This window comes from Mesocricetus auratus, unplaced genomic scaffold (assembly GCF_017639785.1).
Source record: "Mesocricetus auratus isolate SY011 unplaced genomic scaffold, BCM_Maur_2.0 Super-Scaffold_100006, whole genome shotgun sequence".
NCBI lineage: Eukaryota > Metazoa > Chordata > Mammalia > Rodentia > Cricetidae > Mesocricetus > Mesocricetus auratus.
This window is the reverse complement of record NW_024429190.1, coordinates 13,171,506-13,197,150: the sequence shown is the minus strand read 5'-3', so window position 1 is coordinate 13,197,150 and position 25,645 is coordinate 13,171,506. Positions and strand designations below refer to the sequence as shown.

The window sequence follows — 25,645 nt, the reverse complement described above, 5'->3', positions numbered from 1 at the left end:
TGTATAACCCTTATTCACTCGGATCTCTGTAACTAGGTCTCTTCAGCGAAGTCAATTTCATATAATACTTTAGAAGCCTCCATAACAGCAGAACCCTATTTGCCTCCAAAGACCAGTCAAAATAGTAATTACTAATGCTAATTACAGAGTGGGTTTTGAGTCAAGCCTTGTAGGTCATGAATGTAAATCCCAGTTCTACTCTGTACTGTAGAAAGCAACTCTTTGTCCTTTATTTTTTTTTTTTTTACTTATAAAACTGGAATAGAACTTTTACTTAACTGATAGGTTATGCTATAAGGTGAAATGAGATAATAGTACATATGTTAGGTGTGTGGTAAGTAAGGAATTTTAAGGCCTGGAAGGCCCTTGGTGACCTCACCTAAACCTTTCATTTGATAAATAAACTAAGCCCAGAATGCAAGTGAGCTGCCCAGGGCCACACACCATTAGTCTATGACATAGCTCAGGCCTATTTATAAATACTGGTTGTTTTTCCCCCACCACTCCCTGCCATACTGTTACAAATTTATCTTGGCTGTACCAGGAGGAGAAAAGAAAGTGTTCAATCCTTAAATATACACATTTCATGATGCTTATAAAATTGAAAGGGCAGATGCTGCAATGTAGCAACAATGAGATTCATGGTAATCAGGTGAGCCAGACAAGTAGCAATGGGAAGCATCTTGTTCAGCACTGGTGTGCTAGGCTGTCCTCCTACACCAATCTCTCCTACTCCCCTTTGCTGCTCTGAACACCAAGAAACCTCAGAGCCAAATTCAGATTCAGCTGTCCCTCAAACTCAGATTCAGTCCAATTTCATCTGCTCAGAGGTAAACAGAAAGTCAACAGGATGGGCATGCCCAGGTTGGCGTTTGGACTAACCTGAGGGTAGAAGGCAGATGATGCTGTGCGTGGGCTGCGGACAAACTCCATAAAGAAGGCCCCGTCCTGAAGTCAGAGGAGGAGGAAGCAGCAGCAGCAGCAGCAGCAGCAGCAGATGTAAGGTAGCCAAGAAATGGATTGTGTATGAGAATAGGAGAGGGGGATGAAAAATAAGTAAATAAACGAAAACAAGAAAGCAAGGAGAAAATCAGGACATGAGGGAATATGGTGGGAGTAGAATAGGGAGCCCAGAAAGACAATATCCAAATGCAAAGCCCAAGCAAGAAATCACACTTCAATTAGCAGAATACCATCTATTTGGGCGAAAGGTACAGCCAAGTTCCTTGTGTGTACCTATGGCTTTGATTCCTTTAACTTCCTTCAGACCTATGGCAAGGAAGAGGGAACAGCCCAAGAGCAGAGTTGGGAACAGCGGGGTAAAGGCAGCAGTGACATCTTGTCCTTCAGCCTGGCTGGATAACAAACAGCCCTCTGGGAGAGAGACACTGAAGCTTAAGATTTCTTCTGCCGGCTAGTTACTAAATGTGGCAGCAAAGAACCAAAGAGAAAAGTCTTGCCTAATCTTCTGTGTATATAGGGGGTGCAAGGATGCTGTACTTGCTCCTCTACTGCTTGGGCAACAAGGTCAAGAAACTAAAGTGGGATTCCTGAAGCCATCACCCTGCTCTACTCATGGCTGGGTATAAATGCCCATGTATTTGAAAGCTAAATGACAAATAGGACATTTCAAAGAGTCTTTTTACTTTGCACACTTGATTATCACTGCGATGCAGGAGTGGCAATGGATCAAGGTGTGTGCAGTTCTAAAAGTTAGACAGTGGAAATGCTTGTGTGTTCACTTCATCGCCATTGCCAGTATCTCCCAACAGTCACTGCTAACTCCAGTAGCACACCCTGTGGAAAGGCATGACTGGAGATGCAGACACATCACACACTCCTTAAGAGGCACTGCCTCCAGACCTGCCAGCAGGACATCTTACGGCAATTTTGCTTCCAATTCCCTAAACCTGGAGAACAGGTCCAGCACCATGACTTTCAGAAGTCAAATGAGTACAGTGACCATCCCAAACAGCAATCTAGTCTGTGGTCTCTAGTGCATTTCAGCCTTCCTGTAATTTCTCTACTTGTCCATCTTGTCTTCAGCACCGCCTCTGATCCTGAGAAATGACAATGCCTAAAGGTCAGAAAAGGGCTGGTTGACATTAGTCCACCCCAGAGAATGACTGCTGAGGCACTGATAGTACTGAGAGACCTATGTCACAGAAATGAGACTTTTTTTTTAACCAACAGAACTCTGTGTGTACAGTCTTTGTACGCAGACTCTCCTTGGGACCTACAGCTATTCCCTTGAGCAAGGGTCAGCAAACTAAAGCTTGTGGAGTAAATCTGGCCACTCATCTGACTTCACAGGCTGTGAACAATTAATGGCTTTTATAATTTCAAATGGTTTAGAAGTACTTATGCAGGACTCCTATTTTGTCCATGAAGCCTGAAATCCACACACAGGGTTGCTGATCTCTGGTCCAGTTTCCAAACTGCCCACAGCTTTGGTTAATACTTTTCTCATGTTTTAATCCCTAGAGTGTAATTCTAAGGAAATTTTTTTTCTGATTTTTTTTTCCAAGACGGGGTTTCTCTGTGGCTTTGGAGCCTGTCCTGGAACTAGCTCCTGTAGACCAGGCTGGTCTCGAACTCACAGAGATCCACCTGCCTCTGCCTCCTGAGTGCGAGTGCTGAGATTAAAGGCGTGCACCGCCACTACTGGTCCATTCTAGGTAATTTATACCAAGGTAATTAATCAGACCTGTAGTCAAATAACTGCCATAAGGAAATTCATTAGCATCATTTATAATTTTAGATGCTATAGATTAAGTTCTATATAACTGGCAATTTTTTTTCCTTTCAAGATAGTTGTTTCTATGTAGCCCTGGCTGTCCTGGCACTTGTTCTGTAGACCAGGCTGGCCTCTAACTCAAAGAGATCCGCCTGCCTCTGCCTCCTGAGTGCTGGGATTAAAGGCGTGCTCTATAACACTCAGCTAAAATTTGTCTTGAAAATGGGAAACCATTTATATTTTCAACAAGTTTTCTGTGTATATGTAGTACTGGGAAGCAAACCTAAGGTCTTGAGTACGTAAACTGAACAGTCTCCCTCTGAGCCATAACCCCGGCCCATAGTTACTTTAAATATCGTGTTTTAGGGAATGAGAGTTTAGTTCAGTTGTAGAATACTTGTTTAACATGTAAAAGGCCTTGGTTGAATCTCTAAAACTTAAAACAAAAAACACAAAACAACTCACAACTTTTAAAAACATGACATGGAAAACTTTTATGAGTAAAATTAATAGATACGAAGTTAGATATAAAATATGGCCAAAATTGTGATGGTGACCCTGAAGGGAAACTAGATGGCAAATTCCACAGCTCAAGTCGGATCTCAGGCTTGGACCAATACAGTTGTTTGTGGTTGATTCACACTCTGCATCTGAGTAGAAACCCACTTACTACCATCTTCAGGAAGGTTCCTTGACAGGGATAAAAGAAAACTTTAAGAGAGTCTGTGGTAGAATGTAACTACAGCTTCAGCACAGTTGATTCTGCATTCACAGCTATGTCATACTTCCTTTTGGGCTCCTGAAAGCACACAGCAACAGATCCCTACTGGTGAGCCACCTTTACCTTTCGTGGGCTGTCCACATATGTGGGAGTCATAGCAACACTGCTGCTCTCAGCTGCCTGAGTGGAACTTTTGCCATGCACAGCTGCCTGCTGTTCTCCTAGGCACCTGAAGGAAGGAAAATACATGACTGCAGCTTGCTGGGAGACCTCTAGAGAAGCTCCAAGTGAGCCTACATGAAGACAGCACAGCTGTTTCCATTTTTGGAACATGCTTCTGCCTTGCTTTTCCTTCAGGTCCTACAGAGCACTCTTAATACCATTAAACTGTCTTAAACAGCCATTTGTCTCCCACAGTGTATCAGAAAACAGCCCAACCAAAAATCACCCTAAGGCTGGCAAGATCGCTCCTTGGGTAAAGGTATTTGCCACCAAACCTACCAACCTGAGTTTGACTACTGAATGCACACAGTGGAAGAAAAGAACTAACTTGTTTAAGTTGTCCTCTGACCTTCCCACACACTGTGCCATGTGTGTATCCCACACACACAAAATAAATGTAATAAAAATAAAAAGCATTCCAAGAAGCAAGGCGTAGTGTCACACAATTTAATCCCAGGTGGATCTCTGTGAGTTTGAGGACAGCCTGGTCTACACAGAGAGTTCCAAAACAGCCAGAGCTGCATCTTAGAAACCCTGTCTCAAGAAAGACCAAAAAATAACAAGCATTCCAGAAAGGCAAAAATATCATGTTTCTACTCAAATGTAGAATATAGACTTAAATTATATATGGCACAGAAAGAGAAAGAGCACAATTAAGGAAGGAAGGGGAAAGAGGGAAGGGCAGGAAGTGGAAATACGGGTAAGGCATGTACACAGATTAATATTTCATAACAAAACCCATGATTTTTTAAACCATGTTTTTGAATATTGAAATTTTAGTCTAAGAAGAAAACCACTATGCAATTGGAGAGATGGCTCAGTGATTAAGAGCACTGGCTGCTCTTCCAGAAGATGTGGGTTTGATTCCTAGCACTCACATGGTCCCTTAACTTCAGTTCCAGGGGATCCAAAGCCTTGTTCTGGCCTCCTTGAACACCAGGCAAGCATGAGGTACAGAGGCATACATGCAGGAAAAACACCCATACACATTAAAAAAGAAAATCACTGTAGGCTGGCATGTGCCTGCAGTCCAAGCTCTTTGAAAGGCTGACCAAAATGATCATTTGAGCCTCGGAGTCTCAGGACAGTATAGGTAACAGAGTGAGACCTCACTCATCCAACAAAAACACATTCTGAAAATCAGCACTGCAGTGACACGCAGTGTCAACTAACAAGGGAAATATGCATTAGTTCTACATACTTTAAAGGGATTTATGTTAGTTTTTCTGACATAATTATATTCCCTCCTTCCCCAAGTCATAAAGCACAACAAATAAGATTTCCTTTTGATATGTCATCTTATCTCAGTCCTGCTGTATATTAATACACAGCTACGTGTTCATTTTCCAATTTTACCCCAGCTAAAACGAACTGAATGAAGTATACCATAAGTATTATAAAGATGGCTTAAAGTATATGAAAGATAAAAAACCCAGCCACCATAGCACACACCTATAATCTCAGAGATGGGGAGGCTGGGCCAGGAGGATCACAAGTTCAAGTCTAACCTAAGATATAGATATATAAAAGCAAGGGCTAGAGGTATAGTTCCGCAGCAAAATTTCTGCTGAATATGTGCAAAGACATGTGGACAATCTCTGATACCTCTTTCCCCTAAAAATTAACTATAAACTCTTGTATGTTGTTTTCAGATCTCATTTGTATTACTTGGTAAGTAATATGGATAGGCTCTTCCCCAGTTATCTGTGAGGTACTGACTCATATCCCCATGTGAACACCCAAATTCCCAGAAAACTGAGTCCTCTGCAAGGGCAGCCTGGGCTCTTAACTACTGAGCCATCGCTCTGGCCCCTTTATTCTTTTGAGACAGGGTCTCGTGCAGCTCAGGCTAGCCTTGAGCTTGCTTTGCGGCTAAGGGGACCTAAAACTCCTGACTTCCCTGCTTCCACTTCCCCAGTGCTGGGGCTATAGGTGCGTGCTGCCATGACCAGGGTTCTAAGTCTCCCGTATGTACTAAACCACTATCATATTATATTATATGATATCATAGCCAACATAATGTAAATACTATATTACAGAGCACTGTTTAGGAGATAAGAAAAAAGTCTACACATGTAGTACAGATTTATTTCAAAGAAAAAGTTTTTACATTTATTTATTGGAGCAGGGTGTGGCTCCTGCTATAACACCCATGGAAATCAAAGTCAGAGGACAACTCACAAGAGTTGGTTCTTTCCTTCTACCTTGTTGGTTCTGGTGACGCAGGTCATCAGGCTTGGCAGTAAGAGCCTTTACGCACTGATCCACCTTGCCAACCTTAGACTCAATTTTAGACCAGTGGGTGGTGAATCCACAAATATATCGCCCACAGACAAAGAGGACCAATTATATTGCTGCTGCTGGATACTTCAAAGTCAATTCCTTAGCAATGGCCTATTTTCTTCAGTAGCTGGGAGCGTTATATAAGTTGGACAGCTCCAACTGCAGAGCAGGTTGGTCTAAACTGAATAGCCACAGTCAATGAATGAATAGTGTGTGTGTTGTCAAAACCCAGATTACCTCTGAAAGCTGTCCCACCTAGTTCAGCGCTCATGTAGAGCCCCTGAGACTGTCACTGAGTATGGGACAGCACTCCCTCCCACAGATGTTGAGCCCAAGAATTCTCCTTAATAAACAGTTTACATATGAAATTTTATCTTGGTCTGTTTCCCTGGCAACCTAATCTGTAACATTTCTTATGTTCTGACTTTGTGTGTGTATGTGTGTGTGTGTGTGTGTGTGCTGCAGAGATCAAACCCATGCTCTCATGCCCACTATAGCAAGTGCTCTACCACTTTTATTACCTTACTGTCAATCAAATATAAATAAAAGATAAACAAAAACAGGATGATTTATATTAATATGCAGAGACTTCCTGCATATTCAGCTATTAAAATTACATACTCAGACAATTTTGTTTCCTCTATCTCCCTGTCTACTTACACCAATTACCTTGAAACAAAATTGTGATATGTGATATCACTTTATCTATAACAGCAGTATCTCTAAAAGAAAATAACTTTATTTATTTATTTCAGTTTTTTTTTTTGAGAGACAGGTTTCTCTGTGTAGTCCCGGCTGTCCTGAAACTCACACTCTTGAACAGGATGGCCTCAAACTCACAGAGATTCACCTGCCTCTGCCTCCCAAGTGCTGGGATTAAAGGCGTACACCACTAATGCCCAGCTGAAAATAATTTTTATTTATTTATTTTTTACATTTATTTATCTTTATTTTATGTGCATTGGTGTTTTGCCATGGGTGTCAGATTCTCTGAAACTGGAATTACAGCCATGTGGGTGCTGGGAATTGATCTCAGGTTCTTTGTAAGAGCAGTCAGTGCTCTTAACCACTGAGCCATCTCTCTAGCACCGAAAAAAACATAACCACAATCAAACACTAATTCAAAAATATTAGTGTGTACAAAACAAGATTCTATGAAGGCCTCTGTTTTGCAGTAAGTAATCTAAGTCTCTTTTAAGGTCTAAACTCCTCTTCTCTCTCCTTATCCTTGTAGCGCATCTATCCCGTAAATGCATTTAATCTAGATGTGCGGAGCTCATACCTTTACTACTCCATTTTTTTCGTCTCTGAGCCCTGTGCTGAGACCTATAAGTTATACTTAAAAGTTGAGTTGGATTTAGATTCATCTCTGGGCAAGGCTTCCTCTTCTGTGGTGCTGTGTACTGGTACCTGAGAGTCCGTACCAGGCTGCCTATGCTGACATTAACTGCAGCTGATGACTCCTAGCTCCTTTAACCTTTAGTGACTACACACAGTGATATTCTATCATTCCTTTTGTTGTTTATTAGCAAGAGTATTTTAGAGAGAAAAGGATCTCTAACTACTTGGTTATTCTGAGGTCTAATTTTTTTTTTTATGAGACAGGGTTTCTCTGTATTGTTTTGGAGGCTGTTCTGAGGTCTAATTTATAGAGGAAAAGCAGAAGACACACTTGCTTTTCTTTGTCCACCAATACCAAACTGTTTCTCTCACCACACTGCAATACATTCTACATTCAGTTTTCTTCTGAGGACCAGCCCACAAAGTGACTTTCTTTGGCATGTCTTGATGGCTGCAGCAAAGGGACATGACTGGGGTGGCAACGGGATGCAGAAAGCCTGTTACCTCATATGCACATAACCATGCACACTTACTGAACTGCCTTCTAGGTGCTAACCCCCACATCAGGAACAGTCATTCACATCTGGGTGAGACTGCTCCTGTATGATAGCCCAGAACTCTCTCAGCGAATACATGTAGACGTGAGAACATGTGCAGGGCACACTGTATTCTGAGGAAGGAGGGAAGCAGTCAATCCTACACAAAGGCTGTGCCATATGTGATTGGTGGGCCATAAAGGGAGGGCAGGAGGAAGTCAGTTTACACTAACAGCAATACACAAGTAGGCAAAAATCTTTCACATGTTTGTAGGTGGATGGGGCACTATCACACTGTTAGCCTGCTTTTAGCATGGAGCCATCCTGCATAGGACATGAGAACATCTGTTTCTCAGCTTTTACCCCAATTTGGATACATTGGGTTATCCTCATCTGATACAAGCAGAAAAGCCTGTAAGCCAATATCTGCTACCCAGGGCAACCCACTGCTGTTAGAAAGCATAAATTACTCCACAGGAGCCTGATCAAGGGTATGTGCCTATAGATAAAAAGACAAGTAGGGAACTGGAGGAAATAGTTACAGTGAGATGGCAGGACTCTAAAAACGTAAAGCCCTTTCTCATGTTGCTGTGACACTGGTTTTCACAACAAATTCGACTGGATCTGCTTAGTGTAGTAGGAAGAAAAAATAATGCAAACAGCTGGGCAGTGGTGGCGCTCACCTTTAATCCCAGCACTCAGGAGGCAGAGGCAAGTGGGTCTCTGAGAATTCAAGGCCAGCCTGATCTACAGAGCGAGTTCCAGGATAGCTAAGGCTATACAAAGAAATCCTATCTCAAAAAACAAACAACAAGAGAAAGAAAAACAAACGGGGTGCACCCATATCCGTAGCAGGTCTCCAAGGTGAAAGAGAAAAGCAAACAAAAAGCACTCTGTAAATGAACACTATATAAAAGTCTAGCTTCTGTAACCTCTTAAAACCTACCTTCAGCCTCCCCAAACCTAGCACATTAGCAAGGAAAGAAAAGCCTCAGGTTCCTGACCTGGCTCTTGTGACAGGCTTAGCTCAAAGCCTTGTCATTCAGACTGGGGAATGCTATCAGCACAAGATGGCTTGCTCTTCCCGGTCTGAGCAGAAAGAGGCTCATTGGTGCATACTAAACAGTGACTCATTGACAAATTAAAATAAGATCTTTTTACCCCCATCTTCACACCACTCCAGAAACATATGTTTCTCGTTCTTTTCGGCAGTCAGGGAGAACCTGCTGGCAGAATCCTGAGGCCTTCCCTACAAGAATCCAGCACTCTCAGGAGAGCTCAACTTTCCTTTCCTCTTCCCATTTGCCGACCCGCAAGTACCTACTGTTTGTTTGCAACTTTGTCTATGGTCCTTCCTTTCCACCCAAAATCTACCTCCTGGCACCCACCCACCAAGCCACTCTAGGCATAGGACTCATCTCTGAAAACACACTGTGCTGGACAGTTTTTGCCAACGACACGGGCTACAGTCATCTGAGAAGGAACCACAATTGAGAAAATGTCTCTGTGAAATGATGCCACAGGCAAGTCTGTAAGGCATTTCCTTAATTAGTAATTGATGGGGAAGGCCCAACACATTATGGGTGGGGCCATCCCTGGGCTGGTGGCTGAGCAAGTCATGATGAAAAAGCAGCAGCCCTCCATGGTCACTGCATCGGCTCTTGACCCTGCTTGAGTTCTGTCCTGACTTTCTTTAATGATGAGCAGTGATGTGGAAGAATGAGCCAAATAAATCATTTCCCCAAGTTGTTTTGATCATGATGTTTTATCACAGCAACAGTAATGCTAACTAAGATCACATTTTCTCCAAAGACAGTACAAATATATTCCATAATACTAAGGAACTGTCATTTTTGTAGTAAATTACAATACTATGATTTTTTTGAAGTTACATGTTTTATTGGGTAGCACACATGCCACAGTGCAAGTGTAGCAGTCAGGACAACTTCCATGGGCAAATTCTCTTCTCCCACAGCGTGGGTCTGGGGCTCAAACTCAGGTCGTCAGTCTTTGTGGCAAATGCTTTTACATATGGCATCACTTTGCCAGCCTGGTCTGATATGCATTTTTTAAAAAGAAGACTAAAGTTTCAGAGACACATTATGAAATATTATAGATGAAGAGAGTATACTGCCTGGGTTTTAAGAAATAAAAGGTAAGGGCTGGAGGTATGGCTCAGAGGTTAAGAGCACTGGTTGCTCTTCCAGAGGTTCTGAGTTCAAGTTCCAGCAACCACATGGTGGCTCACAACCATCTGTAATGAGATCTGGTGCCCTCTTCTATCGTGCAACCAGAACACTGTATACATAATACATAAATAAAATCTTTAAAAAAAAGAAAGAAAGAAAAGATAAACACCCACAGGCTATAGATCAAACACAAGTGGCTAAAAACAGATGATCACTGAAAATTAGAGGACTATAGAGAGGACCTTTATGTAGTCAATCTACATTTTGTCATCGGCTTAGAACTTCTCATTATAACAAAACCAAATTAAATGACTACCAAGTGATCCCCCGTCCCATGAGACCATGAAAGGGGGCCTGGCTTCCAGATCTCCACACTGTCTCCAAATGCACTTATCCCCACACCTCACGCTTTCTTGCCCACTCAACTTTACTGTTTTCTTCTTTTTTCCCATTTTTTGAGACAGGATGTCTCTGTGTAGCCCTGGTAGTTCTGGAACTAGCTCTGCAGATTAGGCTGGCCTCGAACTCCATTACAATGAAACACCTGCCTCTGTCTCTTGAGTGCTGGGATTAAAAGCATACACCACCATATCCAGACTGGACAGCAAGTTTCTAATTTCAAGCCTATTTTGTTATGTGTCAGTAACAGCAGGTGTTAGCTTCACTTTATTGTCATGTAAATATCTTCAAAAAAAAAAAGATTCAGTTTTATTTCATGTGTATGCCTGTAGGCCTGCCTGCATGAAAGTCTGTACACCATGTATGTGCAGTGTTCACAGTGTCCACAAGAGGGAGCAGGACCCCTTGGAACTAGAATTACAGACAGCTGGGTGCCAGTTTAAAAGAGTGTTGCTCTTAACTGCTGAGACATCTCTCCAGCCCTGTAATATCTTCTTAATTATTATATTTCACCTTGCTCTGGTGAACAAGGCACTGAAACTCCTTAAGGTCTAATCGGTGGGGAGAGGTCTCTTTAACCAGGCACTTACTTCTGACTAGCCTCCATCTCCAGCAGGGCAGACAGAGCTGAGGTTCCTTTCTTCCCAACTGGGGGGCCTGTTGACTCGAGGGAGTGTGCAGAGATGGGCCCAGTCATCTGTAAGCCTTTCATGGCAGTCCCTTTCTAAAGCATGGAAGAGGAGACAGTTGGTTAGTCACTCACATCTCAGCTCAAACTGTTGCATCTTTGGGCCCTGGGAACCCAATTAACCCAGCAGAGGAATACAGGTTCTCTGTGCTTAGCAAACAACAGAAGAAACTAAAAATCAGAGAGGTTGGTCAAATCCCCTGGAGCTGGGATTCAAACTAAAGCTGTTTCCTTTCAAAACTTAAAGCTCTTTTGACATAAGCATCCTAAATACTCTAATCACAAGTGATCTTGTGCATAGGCCTAAGGTGGAAAACAGGGCTGATGAAGGAACACTATTAGGAGATTAAAAATAATGAACTACTAATACACAAACTTGAATGAATCCTAAAGTATAATGCTATGTGGAAGAAGCAAGCCTCAAGTGATTTTATATCATATGACAGCATTTTAAAACACCTGGGGAAGACTATCGGTTGCTAATACATGGAGATATGAAGACTGTCACTGCCAAGGGTAGTATGATGCTTCTGTGTTTTTCCTTTTAGCTCTGGGGATTAAACTCAGGTTCTCTACCTCTGGGGGACCATTTGATTGTGGTGGTTGGCAACATGCATCCCTATATTCTGTATACAAGCATACACAGAGAGAACGAGGGACAGCCAATTATGCTATAATGTTAATTTAAACAAAACAATGCTGAGTCACATATCTGCCCCTTACTGCCAAGGTAGCCTCAGATAAATCCTACAACCTTCCTAAGCCTCAGTTTCTCCCTGAGTGGCAGGGTATGGCCCAAGTGATAGTGGTGGAAACTCTAAAAGGAAGGTCTGCTGCCGTCACCCTCTTAAGAGCTTTTACTTAGCAATTCAGTGCCTCAGAATACAACAGCTGTGCCCAATACTGGCTCCCACTTGGAGAGTACACAATAGGTGCTATGTCCTCAGCTAGAAGGGGCAGCTCAAGCCATAAGGCAGAGTCCAGTCATGGCTAGCACCAATCCCCTCTCCTTCATTCTACAATAGGCAAGAACATACTGATTGGAATTTCAGGCACATGCTAGGTAGTTATTCGATAAATCATCTGGCTAATGAAAGGCCCTGAGAGATCAGGGGACAGATCCTGCATCCCAGGCTAGGTGCAGTCCCCAGGAGCTCTAAGAACCTTACCCCAGTGGTTCTCAACCTTCCTAAGGCTGCAACCCTTTAATACAGTTTTTCAGGTTGTGGTGACCCCCAACCATAACATTATTGTCATTGCTACTTCACAACTGTGATTTTATAGAGGAACAGTGTCTCAGCTCTTAAGACCATCAGAAATAGATGTTCTCTGATGGTCTCAACCCACAGATTGGGAACCAATGCCTCACCCGGATCATTCGGTCTGAACGATGGCGCCTGCGGATGCGGTTTAAGCCCTCTACAAAGCGGATGAAGCCATCTAAGAGCTGCCACTCATCTTCATCTGCACGGGGTCTGTCCCCATATATGTCACAGTGCACCTCCCCTTCTGTGATACGCTTGGTGGCAGTGACACAGGCTGGCAGTAATAGGAATCGGGTTCTCCAGAACTTCAGAGACTCAATTAAACTAGAGAGAGGCAAGGAAATCAGAGTGTTGGTGACAACAGATAACAAAAGCCTTTTTGGAGAGCTCTCTCTGCAGCTGATGTGAAATGGTCCTGCCCAAATGGCTTTGCTTAAGACACAACAAAAAATTGCAAGACCACAAGATAGTTTCTGCTTTAGTTCCAGTGCCATGACAATGCTTCTGTAAACCCAGATCCAATGAAGCAGTTGTCCACCAATTACAAAACAGACAGAAAAGTTAAAATATGATAAATGTGACAATACAACCACAAGGCTACTCAACAAGAGAATAAAAATGCTGAAAGCAGGTGATAACATGAATCCTTATATTTGCTAAAAATATATAGAGCTGTATATAATCATACATGTGAGCACATACAAAGAAAGGTAATCCTACTGTTTGTTAATTTAAATAAGACATTACTGAATCATATGTGCTCCATATTAGCTGGTGGCCTCAGGCACAACGTGAACTCTGTGCAACCTCTATGAACCTAAGTTCTCCACTAAGTTCATTTTCTGTGTTGACACCAAAAGGCACATTGTGACGAGCTCTGCTTTGTTTCCAATTTTAATAAAATACACATATATGCATATATATATGTATAGCATTTAACCCATTTTAAGTGTGTATGTCGATAGCATTGAGTACATTCACTCTGTTACATAACCATCATCTCTAGCCACAGAGTTTTAACCCATGCAGATGTGCTCTATTCTTTCAATTTTAAGGACAACAAAACAAACACCAGTCAAAAGGGCAGACATATTAAAAGATACATGCATCCAAGGCAGCACTAACCTGAAATCTTCAGAGCCAGCAGAACAAATATACTGATCTAAGTAATTCCACTTGTATTCCTCTAGCCGTTCATGGCAGAATTCTACCCAGCAGGAGACAAACTCTGAGTCAGAGTGGGAGGGGCAGAGGCTGTAGGTGTAATGGATCTGGGCAGATTCATAAGGGTACCTGAAAAACAAAGGAGATGCTTGGATATTTAAAAGCAATCTGAGGCAGAGGCAGGCAGATCTCTGTGAGTTTGCGGCCAGCCTGGTCAACAGAGTGACTCCCAGAACAGCCAGGATTACACAGAGAAGCCCTGTCTCAAAATACCAAAGGGAAAAAAAAGCAACCTGTACCTGTACCCACCTCCACTACAACCCTTTTCTATCTCAGTGTACTGGGCACTATCCTGAGCTCAGTCCCCAACTATAGTAATTAGCTCATCCTAGGAAACTATAATGGAAATCTCTCAGATCTTCTTAAACTTTTCATTCTTCTCTACATTCAATTTTTAATATGCTTGATGTGAATCATGCTAAGATTTATAAGCTGAATCAATTCCCTTCTGGAAGGAGTAAACTATAAACCTAAACTTACTTTAAAGCAAAGCCAAAAGTCTAAAGGAATCATTCAACTTCTTATACACATATTGTATTATACACATAATTTAGTGTAGAGACAAAATTCTATGTGGGCATCAAGACTGTAAACATCCAAGGACTCACTTGGGAAGGTATCGTGTTACTGTGATCATCTTGTCCTTGAGTGTCACCTTATGGAAAGTTCTGCCCATACTCAGCCAATATTGACCCTCCTCCTCAGGGCGATTTCTGGACACAAGGCCTAGTAGAAAAAATAATGATTTCACTTATCTGGTAAAGGCCCATTTTTACCACAGTCTTGCTTTTTATTCACAAAGATACAGATAAAGAGGGGGAAAATACAGAGAAACCCTGTCTTGAAAAACCAAAAAAAAAAAAAAAAAAAAAGAGGGGAAAAAAAGAAGAAAAAGAAAAGAAGAAACAATATTTCAAGAGGCTGCTCACAGAAACATTATTCTTGGTTAAAAAAAAATCCAGAAACTCAGATTTTTCTCTTATCAAACCAACTAGTAGCAAATGAGAGAGTAGGTGCTAGCAGCACCTGGACGCTATGCTCCATCCCTGGTGCCCAGTCCTCTGGAGTAAATGTGAACAGCTCTGGGAATACGTATGGGACTGAAATGAAACTCCACTCTACCCAAGCCAATCTGGGCACTCACCCTGGGGCTGGCAGCCAGCACAGCCTCCTGGCCTGTGCTCCAGGCCCTCCCTCCCCACTGCTCCTTCCAGCTGTAATCCGAAAGGACCACTGATTGGTTTTATGCAATTTTTGCCCCCACACACCTGTTTGTGACACTGCTTCTACCTTCTCTTTCTGAGCCACTAACTGAAATCTTACAGATTAAAAAATGTTTACATTTATTTACCTTGTATGTGTGCATGTGTGTACAAGCACAAGTACACATGCATATTAGAGTGCACATGTGGAAGTCAGGAGACAATTTGCAGGATTGGGTCTCTTCTACATGTGAGTTCTAGGGATCAAACTCAGGTCATCAGGCATGGTAGTAAGTGCCCTTATTGGTTGAGCCACAGCCAATTTATAGATGACGTAGTATCACCACCAAAGGTAACTTTCTTGGAAAAGCTGTCAGACACCATTAGTCATGTAAAAATCTTATACGGAGCTCTCCTTTGGTATGCATCTCTCCAATATAAACTCTTATAAAAAGTTTCAAGGACACAGGCACAGCAGTGCACATCTATGGCTCCAGAACATGAAACACTAAGTTAGGCAGATTGACTGAATCTTTAGGTTTGATGCCAGACTGGGAAAATAGTGAATCCTTGCCTCAAGACTACATTAAAGTTTAAAATAAAATTCCAAGAGGCCAGAGCTAAATATTGTTTATTTTTATATTTTCAATTAGCTTCTGATAAAAGTGCCATGCCCAGAATAGGTGTTCAAAACTTAGTTTAACGGAATTAAGCACAGCAAAGGGGGATAACAAGAACTGGAAAGATTCTCTAAGGACTAAAGGTCGTGCCATAGAAAACAACAAAGATCCTTGTGACCTGCAAACAAAGTGCTGCTCTCTCTTGTTCAGCTCAGAGAGACAGACACATGTGGTGGGTGGCCTGGAAGTGCTCAGAAGAGAGGAGAGGACAGTCTGAGAGGGTCTCCACTGTGAATGTGATAATCTCCCAAGGCAGGCCTGCAGCATATACAAAGAGGCTTCGGCTTGGACCCTGAATTCAGCCTCAAGCTCTTTACCTGCCAGGCCTTGCTTTCTGCAACTGGAGCGGTGTATGCTCCACGAGGTGCTCCTCCACTTTGCTATGAGCACCCTGCAGCTCTCAGAAAAGTATCAGGGGACAAGGTTCATGAGCATCCAGCTCATACTCCAACATAGCATTCTAAACTAGGTGTACCCCAGTGATCAAATGCACCTGTGGTTAAATTAACGTGTGCCTTTCCCAGCACACAGTAAACTCCAAGAGTTTGTTGGAACAAATCCTACCTTACCTTTGCAATCAATAAAGCTGAAACAAGGAAACAGCATGATCTTGACCTTGAAAAGCAACTTTCCCAATAATGATAGTAATAGGATACCAGCAGGTTTTATCACCAAGGAAATAAGAGTGTCCCTCTGACAACTAGCCATGAAGAATAAGACTCATGAATCAATCAGGACTAGCACTCGACACTAGAATTACAGACTCACAAGGGACACTCACCATCCATTCAGGAGCAGAGACTGGACTAGATGTGGCCAGTGCCATCTAAGGGTAAATTCATTACTGTTCCTTGGGTTAAAGAACTAAACTCTTCCTGCAGCCTTGCAAGACCTAATGTCTCTGGCCACACCTCCAGCTCCTTCTATGCTCCATAACTCTAGCTTTCTTTTTGGTGTGCAAAAATTACCATAATGTCTCCTGCTAAAGGCTTTTGTACACACCAATCCCTCTGCCTGAATGCTCTTCCCTTCAACCTGCCCCCTCCATTTTTCCTAATGTCTTCTATTTATTTCAAGTCTAAGGTCAAACATCACCTCCTCAAAGAAGCTACACTTGATCCTCCAAACGAGATCAAGCTCCAAATTAAAGAGATGTCATGGGTCTTTAACTTTTTTCTCCCAGTCTTTATCACAGCTGATCCATTTTTCGTAGTTTGACAAAAGCTATTTTCTATTGAGCTATAAATTCCTTCTTTAGACTAGGAGTGTCAAAAAATGTTGAATGAATGAGTGAATAAGTATATATATTTATAATATTTGTTATATTCCCAGGCACTGCAGTTTCCACTGTGGAGATAGAAGACATGAATCCAAAACAGTCCTAGTTTAAAGTGCTTTGGTGGTAACAGTGGTGACCATAGTAATCTTCCAAAATAGTCTTGGCACTCCAAAAGGTTAATACAGACTAAGGCAGGTATGACACTACATACCTGTAAGCCCAGCAGTTAGGAGGTGAAACAGGAAGATTAAGAGTTCAAGGCCAACCTGGGCTAAATAAGACCATCTCAAAAAAACAAACAACAAAAAAACAAAACAAAAAGTAGAATGTATAATATGAACAGAAGGCACCATGCAACAAACATCACAAGGAGCTTTCAAAACAACACAGAAGAGACCCACAGCTTCATCTACGGCGAAGCCTGGATGGGCTGACATAACATGCATACGTCTTTAAATTCTCTGGCCAGGGGGACTTTACTAGAACCAACAATGATCTGAAGTTGTACAGTGGCCGAATAGTGAAGTAGAGGCTTTGTTAGCAACAATGAAGAAGCAAAGAGATCAAGACAGCTCACTGATTATTTCGGGAAATGATTATTGCTTTCCATTTCCAGGCACCCACACTTAATTCCCTCTGTCACACTTATTTTAGAAGAATTCTCTACAACTTGGTTTTTCCTCAATTAGTGTCACTTATTAGTCCCTGCCACTAATCGATGACTCATTCTTGAATTAGGTCACTAAACTTCAGTGAGTAAGGAGAAAGATGAACACGGTAAGGGGAAAAAGAACAAATGTACAAATGAAGGGACTGAGGTGTAGCTCAGTGGTAAAGAACTTGTCTACCATGAATGAGGTCCTGGGCTTGATCCCCAGTGCCAAAACAGAAAAAAGACATATTAAAAATGTAAACTTGGCTGGGCAGCAGTGGAAGCACCTTTACTCCCAGCACTTGGGAAGCAGAGGCAGGTGACTCTCTGAGTTCGGGGGTCAGCCTGGTCTACAGAGCCAGTTCCAGGACAGCCAGGGCTACACAGAGAAACCCTGGCTCAAAACAAACAAACAAACAAACAAACAAAACAACACATATTGCTCTTCCAGAAGACCAGGATTTGGTTTCCAGCACTTACACTGAACCTCTTACAACTTCGTGTAACTCTAGTTCTGGGGGATTATTTATGCCCCTCTCTGGCTCTTGTGGACTGTCAGATTAAAAAACAAACAAACTGTAAATTTGGATGCACCATCTGAGAGCCTGTTGTGTAACAGGTAGGTATAACACAAGACACAATTAAATAAATACCCACCTCCAGGTTTAGAGCATTCACTATACACTTGACAACTCAGTATTGGCTGCCTGCTGCTTCTAGTTGTCTAACCAAACTACATCATTCCTAAAATTAATATCTTCTTCCTTTTTTTTGTTTTGTTTTTCAAGAAAGAGTTTCTCTGTGTAGTCCTGGCTGTCCTGGATCTCACTTTGTAGACGAGGCTGTCCTCACATTCACAGAACTCTGCTCCCAAGTACTGGGATTAATGGTGTGTGTCACCACTGCCTGGCAATATTCTCTTTCTTAAAAAGAGAATTGTACAACCAGGCGTGCAGGTGTATACCTTAAACCCCAGCACTTCAGAGGGAGAGGCAAATGTATCTTTGAGTTTGAAGTGAGTCTGGTCTACATAGTGAGTTACAGGACAGCCAGAGGCATACAGTAAGATCCTAGAGGGGGGGGAGAGGGAGAGAGAGGGAGAGAGAGAGAGAGAGAGACAGAGAGAGACAGAGAGAGAGAGAGAGAGACAGAGAGAGAGAGAGAGAGAGAGAGAGACAGAGAGAGAGAGAGAGACAGAGAGAGAGAGACAGAGAGAGAGAGAGAGAGAGAGAGACAGAGAGAGAGAGAGAGACAGAGAGAGAGAGAGAGAGAGAGAGAGAGAGAGAGAGAGAGAGAGAGAGATTGGCTGATTAAAAAGAGTAAAATTTTAGCTGGACAGTGGTGTCTTACATCTTCAATCCTAGCACTCGAACTCAGGAGACAGAGATGGCAGAGCCCTCCCTGTGAGTTCAAGAACAGCCTGGTCTACAGAGTAAATTCTAAAAGAGCCAGGGCCACACAGAGAAACCCAGTCTTGAAAAACAAAACAAAACAAAAAACAACAAAAAAGGTAAGTTTTTTTTTAAATATTTTATTTTTATTTGTATGAGTGTTGTTTGAATTTACTGATAGACCAGCCTGACTCCATCTTAAGGATGGAAGCCATTTTGTTATAAGGTCAAAACAAGTTCATTTTTGTTTGCCGCAAAATTCAAGTTGACCATGGTTTAACCTGTTTCTGGAATTTGACATGCTCCCATCCTATGGAGTTTGACTCATACCTTGAGTATACCCTGATAAGATGTTCTGCTAAACAACTTTTAAATGTTCAACCAAGTTCCTATGTAACCAAAATTCCTCTGGAAATTCCCCAACCACTAGTCTTGAAGATTTCTGGACCATATAAACCCTACCTCATCCTATGATGCTATTTTTTCAAACTCTGCTTTCTGAAGATAGACCTGTCTGACAGAAAATAAAGCTTGCTTAATTTGACCAATGTCTTTGGATAATGGTCTTTACTCTCATTCAGTGGGATCAACAGTATGTGTACCACTGGGAGTGAGCCGCCATCTAAGTACTAGGAACCAGACCAGGGTCCCATGCAAGAGTAACCAGTGTCTGTAACAACTTAGAGTAAGGTTGTCTTGTTTTTATTTTAAGAGTATTACTTTGTAGCTGAGGCTGACCTAGAACTCACTATGTAGCCCAGGCTGGCCTCAAAATCATTATAACCCTCCTACCTCAAGCTACTAAGTACTGGATAATATAGGTTTGGGCCACTGAACCTGGTTCATGTAGTTTTCCTTACTATTGTTGTTTCTTTGTGTTTGTGTACTAGTGATGGAACCAAGACCTAATGCATGCTAGATAAGCCCTCCACCACTGAGCTGCACTACTCTCAAAAGGGCTGGAGATAAATTTGTACCTGTGCCAGCTGGTTTTTATGTCAAATTGACAAAGCTATAGCTGTCAGAGAGGAAGTGCCTCCAGTGAGAAAATACCTCCATGAGACCTGGCTATAAGCAAGCCTACTAGGTATTTTCTTAACTAGTAACTGATGGGAGAGGACCTAGCCAATTTTGGGTGTGCTACATTTGGGCTGGTGGTCCTGGGTTCTAAAGAAGCAGGCTGAGCAAGCCAAGAGAAGCAAGCCAGTGAGCAGCACTCTTCCATGGCCTCTGCATCAGCTTCTGCCTCCAGATTCCTGATCTCCGTGAATTTCTGTCCTGACTTCCTGCAGTTACGAACAGTGATGCGGAAGTGTGAGCCAAATAAACCCTTTCCTCCCCAAGTTGCTTTGGTCACAGTGTTTCATCAAAGCAACAGTAACCCTAAGACAATAATATAACAAAAGAAAACCTACTCTCTCAGATTTTTTAGAAAAGAAGAAACATAATTTTATGCAGAATCACTTACCTCTGCTATAGAGTGGGCTACTGCTCAGTGGTGGTGGGACCGCGGTGTTAGGTTTCTGGGCCTTTGGCTGCACTATAATTTGGTAGCCCTGCATGAGGCGCTGGCAAATGAACTCTTCAAACACTTGCTGGGCTGTCATCTGAACACCCTCCTCATCCCTCCTGGAAAAGAAATGACTGAGAGGGTGGATATGCTTGACCTTGGGCAGTGATACTTATTAGTTATTGTGTTATTAATTCATCCTAGGTTATCATTCTACAGCAGCTCAAAAAATCCATAATCTGTATGCCAACTTTAGAAGAAATGACCAATTCAACAAGGCAGAAAAAAATGAATAACCTTAGAAAATCAGGTGTAGTGTGCCAAAACAATTGCATTAGCAAATATATTATCAATATGTTAGCAAGCTGTTAAAGTCAACAAAACTTGAAAGTTAACAGTTCTCTCTCTCTCTTTTTTAAAGATTTATTTATTTATTTATTTATTACATATACAGTGTTTTGCACCAGAAGAAGGCACCAGACAGATTGAACTGTAGATTGTTGTGAGCCACCATGTAGTTGCTGGGAATTGAACTCAGGACCCCTGGAAGAGCAGTCAGTGCTCTTAACCTCTGAGCCATCTCTCCAGCCCCGAAAGTTAACAGTTCTTGAATCATTGAATTTCTCAAATACTTAAAGAGGACATGAAAGGTTTAAAAGTTCATTGTTCTTCTATACATGTTTCAATATGCCCATAACCCTCACAAACAAAACTGACTGCTTTTTTCTTGGGCACTGACCTGTCCATGTCTGCTTCTGGGAGGAGATCATAGCAGCCCTCTGTGTAGTCATTCTGCAGGCCCTGACGGTCCGGGAAGTAGTCGGTAGTGAGGGGAAGGCATGCAGGAGTAGTAAGAGACTTCCAATCCACTCCAACTGTGCAACAGAAGCCTGGCACTACAGGGGGAGCAGACAGTGTCAGAACTGCCTCCAATAATGGGGAAAAGGTGTGTGTGGTCACCATGGCAGGTTTGGGAGATGGAGCGAGGGGAGTTCATGGTAAAAGGTGATAGAAATTGCCGGGATAGAGAAGGAGCAGAGAGAAGGGGATGGGGGAGGGAGAAAGAGAGAGAAATAGAGTTTGTTAGATAATGCAACACATGCTTATTCAATCCCATCATGCAAATGGGATTCACAGCAGCTATTTTTCATTTTCTGCTGATCATGAGCTACAGCTGAAATGCCAGCGAGGTTACTGCAGGGCAGGCAGAGTTACATATCAAAGCAAATTATTATTCTGAGGGCAGAAGAGAGACTCAGGCCAGAGCTTCTCCTTTCAAGGAAAGGAAGAAAGCTCAGCCTAATTGGGAGCAAAACAGCATATAGCAGCAGAAACAGGAACACTTTCAGAATCACAACAAGTAATAGATTCAAAAGGGTAGGAGGAAAACCAAAAGAGGATGTCTGGGACAGTTACAAGGCTGGGATTTGGAAACTTGAGTTTGATGTCTGCTCCTTGGGTAAAGCAGGTTTTCAATACTGGTAACTAACTCCTGATATTTTGGACTGCACAAGATGTTATAGGGGGCTGTGCTGGGCATTGAGGGATGCTGAGGAGTGACACTGGACTCTACTCACAAGATGCCAATGGTGCACTCCACCCAGAAAACCAGAAATGGCTACAGATACTGCCATATCTGCTCGGGTGCTTGTCCCTTCCCACTAAGTCAAAGTGCTGAAGCAGCACTAGGGTCTGGATGTTTTGTTTCACTAGACTCATGAACTGGGGTAGAAATATGGAGTCTAGAGGGAGGTTCCTGGAGGTGTGTCCTCAGGAAGGTCAGGGTGATTCTGGAACTTGAGGCAGTTCTTGCCCCAGCCTGAGCTCTAGCTTTCATTTTTCTGCATGTGATCTCTGATTCACTCTTTCTAATCATGATGTTATCAACCACCATGTGATGCAGTTGGTGAGCTCTTGCCAGAGCCAGCATCACAATAATCCCTCTCCCCTCTCTCCTCTTCTCTTACAGTTTTGTTGTGAATCCCAGGTTAGCCTTGAATTTGTAATCCTTCTCCCTTAGCTTCCAAAAGGCTGGGATTACAATGTGCACTATTCAGGGTTTTAAACTACCTTTCTTTATAAACTTATTATTCCCCCTCAAGTATTCCATTTAAACCGATGGCTATCTCGATAAGTAAAGCTTACTCTAATCTGTAAGATCTGTTAAGTGAAGACTATTTTTTAAAAATCTCCGTAAGAGGGCCGGGCAGTGGTGGTGCACGCCTTTAATCCCAGCACTCGGGAGGTAGAGGCAGGCGGATCTCTGTGAGTTCGAGGCCAGGCTGGACCGACAGCCTCCAAAACAATACAGAGAAACCCTGTCTCATAAAAACCAAAAAAAAAAAAAAAATCTCCTTAAGAGGAAACAACAAAAGGACTCCATACCTTTGCCTTTGAGTACTGAGTGGAATACATATACACTATATACTGTAAGTGCATGTGTCAGTAACAAGTTTAAAACACAATGTTTTCTCTGTAGTTTTGTGAGCCTCACATCACCCTCAAATGGGTGAAAAGGTCTTGTGCACGAAGTACAGGGACAGAGTGTTTCATGAAGCGCCACTGACTTGGCGAAGACCATTAACTGGACACAGGCCTAACTCCAGCTCTATGCAGGTCTTACAGAGTTGTTCTTATCTCAGGAATTTAAAAGATATCCCCAAACAGCTGGAGCTGCACCCCAACTTCCCATAAGAAGCCATACTTGTCCCCACTTCCTGGATAAAACCAGAAGTAAAAGAGACCTAATCAAAGCCACCATGAGGAAGTCAGAAATGGAAGTCAGCTACCCTCTATGTTGTCTTAGATCATGTTAGTCTTCACTACCTTTCTGACTCTTCTATAGTGATTTCTGCTGGGCATGATAGCATGTCTGTAGTCCTAGCACTAGGGAAGCAGAGACAGAAGGGTTGATAAAGTTCACAACTAGCCAAGCTACACAGAGCAACCCTGTCTTAAAAAAAAAAAATCACCACTCCCCTCAAAAAAAAACCTGGAAACTATCCAAATGGTCATTAATAAAGATGATTACTAAAACCCACATAAAATCATGTTTGATTATATCAGACATTTTCATTCTGTTTTTTTGTTTGTTTTGAGACAGTGTCTCACTATGTAGCTCTGGCTGGCCTGGAACTCCTACTTATACCAGGCTTCCCAAGTGTTGGGATTAAAGTCATGTGATGATGATGAAGAGGAGGAAGAAGAGGAAGAGGAAGAAGAGGAGGAGAAGGAGGAGGAGGAAGAGGAAGAGGAAGAAGAAGAGGAGGAGGAAGAGGAAGAAGAGGAGGAAGAGGAAGAAGAGGAGGAAGAGGAAGAAGAGGAAGAGGAGGAGGAAAAGGAAGAGGAGGAGGAGGAGGAAGAGGAGGAAGAAGAGGAGGAGGAAGAAGAAGAAGAAGAAGAAACAACTACTTCTGGGCTGGCACGATGGCTCAATAGGAAAGGCACTTGCTATCAAGCCTGATAACTTAAGTGGGATTCCTGGATTTACCCAGTGAAGGACAGAGACAACTCCCATGGGTTGTCCTCTGCCTCCATGCCCATGTGCTATGACTTTTGTGTGTCATCACACAAACACATTTTTTTTTCTCTGACCTTTAAGAGTAATAGAGGGGTTGGAGAGATGGCTAAGCAGTTAAGAGCACTGACTGCTCTTCCAAAAGACCCAGGTTCAATTCCCAGTACCCACATTGCAGCTCACAACTGTCTGTAATTCCAGTTCCAGTGGATCTGACACCTTCACACTGATGCAAAGAAAATGAAAATAAATTACTTTAAAAACCCTTTAAAAAAGAGTAATAGGAACATGAAAAATAGTAAGAGGGTTGTTAATCATCAGTGACACATAGCCACAGCCACATAAAGTGTGTGTAGAGGTATGGCTGTTCCCCTGCTACTGTGCTAATACAGATGGTCTCTACTTGTTCAGCTATTTAAATAGACAAATATTTTCAATATGGGTATATCTGAAAGGTTCTAGTAACAGCCCATTATTTCTTTCTGATTTTTTCCTGAGCCAGTATTAGGTCTAAGAGCTAACACTAGCTTCTGGCTGGCATGAGGGTTTTTGTGGGAAGTCTTCTCTTTCCTCTGTGTCCTGAGTCACATGTGCTGGAGCAGGTCATTCGGCCATACTTCTCTCAAAAGTCCCTCATCACATAACCTTTCTATACTGTAACATGTGGATTTCTGGACTGCTCTATTCCCACAGGGCTTCCTCAAGCTCTCATTATCCCATACCCCTGTGGCCTGCCTCCTCTGCATCAGTTGTCCCCTTACTTGGGTCTGGAGAGGTAGAAACACCATCCTCTGGAGAATCCTTATTCTGGGTCCTAGGATTCACACCTAGGGAAAGAAAAAGGCACTCCGTCTGAATCAAAAGTTACCCTACAAAACATTTCTGACAGCTATGATTGGAAAAGCTAAAAAATAAAGATAAAATAAAATTATAAACCAAGTGTCTATTCTAAACTGGGTATTTCAAACATCACAAATTAATCAGGGGCTGGAGAGATGGCTTAGCAGTTAAGAACACTGGCTGTTCTTCCAGAAGACCTGGGTTCAATTCCCAGCACCCACATGGCAGCTCACGACTGTCTGTAACTCCAGTTCCAGGGGATCTGATACCTTCACACCAATGCATATAAAATAAAGTTAAATGGATGATTTAAAAAAAAAGAATCAACCAAAGAAAAATATGAACAACCAAAATCTGGGAATGAACCAGAACTTAAATGTCACCAACACCATTCTTTCTATCTGATAAGGTTTTTCTTTTTCTTAAAGAAAATTGACACATTTTAGAGTCATTCCAACCAATTTTTAGCAAACATAAAACCTAAATACATATAGTTGTTGTTTAACCTTACCTTCTGGAATTCTTTCCAAAACATTGCTTTTAAGAATATAACATAAAGGGGCAGGAGAGATGGCTGTGGTTAAGAGCACTGACTGCTCTTTTAGAGGACCCGGGTTCAATTCCCAGCATGCACATGGCAGTTCACAACTGTCTGTAATTCCATGATCTGACATCCTCACACAGAAATACATGCAGGCAAAACACCAAAGCACATTTTAAAAATAGGCTATAACATGCTCAACATCCTTAGTCATCATGGAAATACAAATCAAAACAACTCTGAGATTCCATCTTACACCAATCAGAATGGCTAAGATCAAAAACACCAATGACAGCTTATGCCGGAGAAGATGTGGAGAAAGAGGAACACTCCTTCATTGCTGGTGGGAATACAAACTTGTACAGTCGCTGTGGAAATCAGTATGGTAATTCCTCAGAATATTAGGGATCAACCTACCTGCAATACCA

The 25,645-nt window shown here is 42.3% G+C and overlaps 1 protein-coding gene across 10 annotated transcripts in view; it reads right to left on the bottom strand.

Moving 5' to 3' along the window:
* Depdc5 (DEP domain containing 5, GATOR1 subcomplex subunit) overlaps positions 1-25,645 on the bottom strand; it is a 119,186-nt gene that overhangs the window by 30,835 nt on the left and 62,706 nt on the right. For 5 of the 10 annotated variants that reach the window (XM_040746870.1, XM_040746869.1, XM_040746871.1 and 2 more), the window contains exons 25-33: positions 24,598-24,663; positions 21,059-21,242; positions 20,278-20,438; positions 14,214-14,331; positions 13,507-13,674; positions 12,486-12,705; positions 11,019-11,152; positions 3,582-3,687; positions 883-948 (exon numbers count right to left, since the gene is read on the bottom strand). In XM_040746870.1, coding sequence (XP_040602804.1) covers positions 883-948; positions 3,582-3,687; positions 11,019-11,152; positions 12,486-12,705; positions 13,507-13,674; positions 14,214-14,331; positions 20,278-20,438; positions 21,059-21,242; positions 24,598-24,663 — 1,223 coding nt within the window. Of the gene's footprint in view, positions 1-882; positions 949-2,887; positions 3,428-3,581; positions 3,688-11,018; positions 11,153-12,485; positions 12,706-13,506; positions 13,675-14,213; positions 14,332-20,277; positions 20,439-21,058; positions 21,243-24,597; positions 24,664-25,645 lie in introns of those variants that run through there. The other 5 variants (XM_040746872.1, XM_040746877.1, XM_040746874.1 and 2 more) reach the window with 5 other exon arrangements.